At 44.9% G+C, this 1,302-nt stretch overlaps 2 protein-coding genes across 2 annotated transcripts in view; both read left to right on the forward strand.

Annotated features, from left to right (window-relative positions):
- Positions 1-1,302, forward strand: part of LOC116689707 (transient receptor potential cation channel subfamily M member 7) — an 89,912-nt gene that overhangs the window by 84,165 nt on the left and 4,445 nt on the right. The gene's annotated exons all lie outside the window — the stretch shown is intronic.
- On the forward strand, positions 897-1,298 carry LOC116692243 (transient receptor potential cation channel subfamily M member 7; the record flags this gene model as incomplete). The annotated part of the gene is made up of 2 exons (XM_032520360.1): positions 897-1,069; positions 1,166-1,298. Coding segments are annotated over exons 1-2 (240 nt in total), but the record flags the coding sequence as incomplete, so codon positions are not given.

Here is a 1,302-nt window from a genome sequence, read left to right on the forward strand (position 1 = left end):
GTACCTGATGGGCGGGACTTACAGGTGCAACTACACCAGGAAACGCTTCCGAATCATTTACAACAATCTCCACGGCAACAATAGGGTGAGAACAGTTGCAACTCTTGCCAATTGGAAGGTTGGCAATTCAATTCCTGGCCCTGCAGTCCCATGGGCAAGACACTGAACCCAGAGTTGCTTTTAATGCTGCGCCATCAGAGTTTAAATGTGTGTGAGTGTTTATCTGATGAGCAGTTGGCACCTTGTACTGCAGGCTCGGCCACAGTGTAGGAATGTGTTTGAATGGTTCCTGTACTATGTAAATGTGCTTTGACTAGTTGTTAAGACTAGAAAAGCGCTATATAAAAACAGCCCATTTACATTTAACTCCTGGAGTTAATCTATGGTAACACTTAATGCATCGTACTATTGATGTTAGACCTGAAACAGTTATTGAATGGATTACAAACCGTAACAGAAGTCAGTGAAAGAAATACAACTAATCTGAAAATGTTTTTATACACTGCACAGAGGTTGGGGCGCCATGCAGCAGGTCCTGGTTCTCATTTGAGGAAAAGTCACGAGTCTTTTAGCATGCAGGCTGACAAGAAGGAGAAGACGAGGCACAACCACTTCATCAAAACTGCACAGCCATACAAACCTAAGGTAAATGGTTCAATAAAAGAAACACTTCCTTTAAACAGGAGTATCCCGGATTCCTAAAAATAAAAAGGTCTCAAGATAAAGATCTCTCTCTGCATCTAGGGAGCAATGGTTAAATGAAGTCTGTTTGCCTCTACCCCTTTCATCCCCTAGCTTGAGTCTTCCATTGAGCAGAACAAAAGAGAAGCAAAGAAGAGTGTGGACATAGATGACCCAGAGACGAAGGCGGTTTCCCTACCTTTTAATGAGTTGTTGGTGTGGGCCGTGCTGATGAAGAGGCAGAAAATGTCACTCTTCTTCTGGCAGCATGGGAGGAGAACATGGCAAAGGCACTGGTGGCCTGTAAGCTTTGCCGATCCATGGGCTACGAGGCCAAGAAGAGTGACGTGGTGGACGACTCCTCAGAGAAGCTTAAGGAGTACTCAATGTAAGGTTTTCTGTAGCTTTAAGTCATGTCTTGTAGCTATAAAATGTGTCCGTAAATGTGGAGGTGTGGACTTAACAAACTGTTGTTGTTTTTCAGTGAGTTTGGGACGTTAGCAGTGGACCTGCTGGAGGAGTCATTCAGGCAGGATGAGACCATGGCCATGAAGCTGCTCACCTACGAGCTGAAGAACTGGAGCAACTCCACATGTTTGAAGTTGGCCGTCTCCTCCCACC

This window comes from Etheostoma spectabile, chromosome 1 (assembly GCF_008692095.1).
Source record: "Etheostoma spectabile isolate EspeVRDwgs_2016 chromosome 1, UIUC_Espe_1.0, whole genome shotgun sequence".
Lineage (NCBI taxonomy): Eukaryota > Metazoa > Chordata > Actinopteri > Perciformes > Percidae > Etheostoma > Etheostoma spectabile.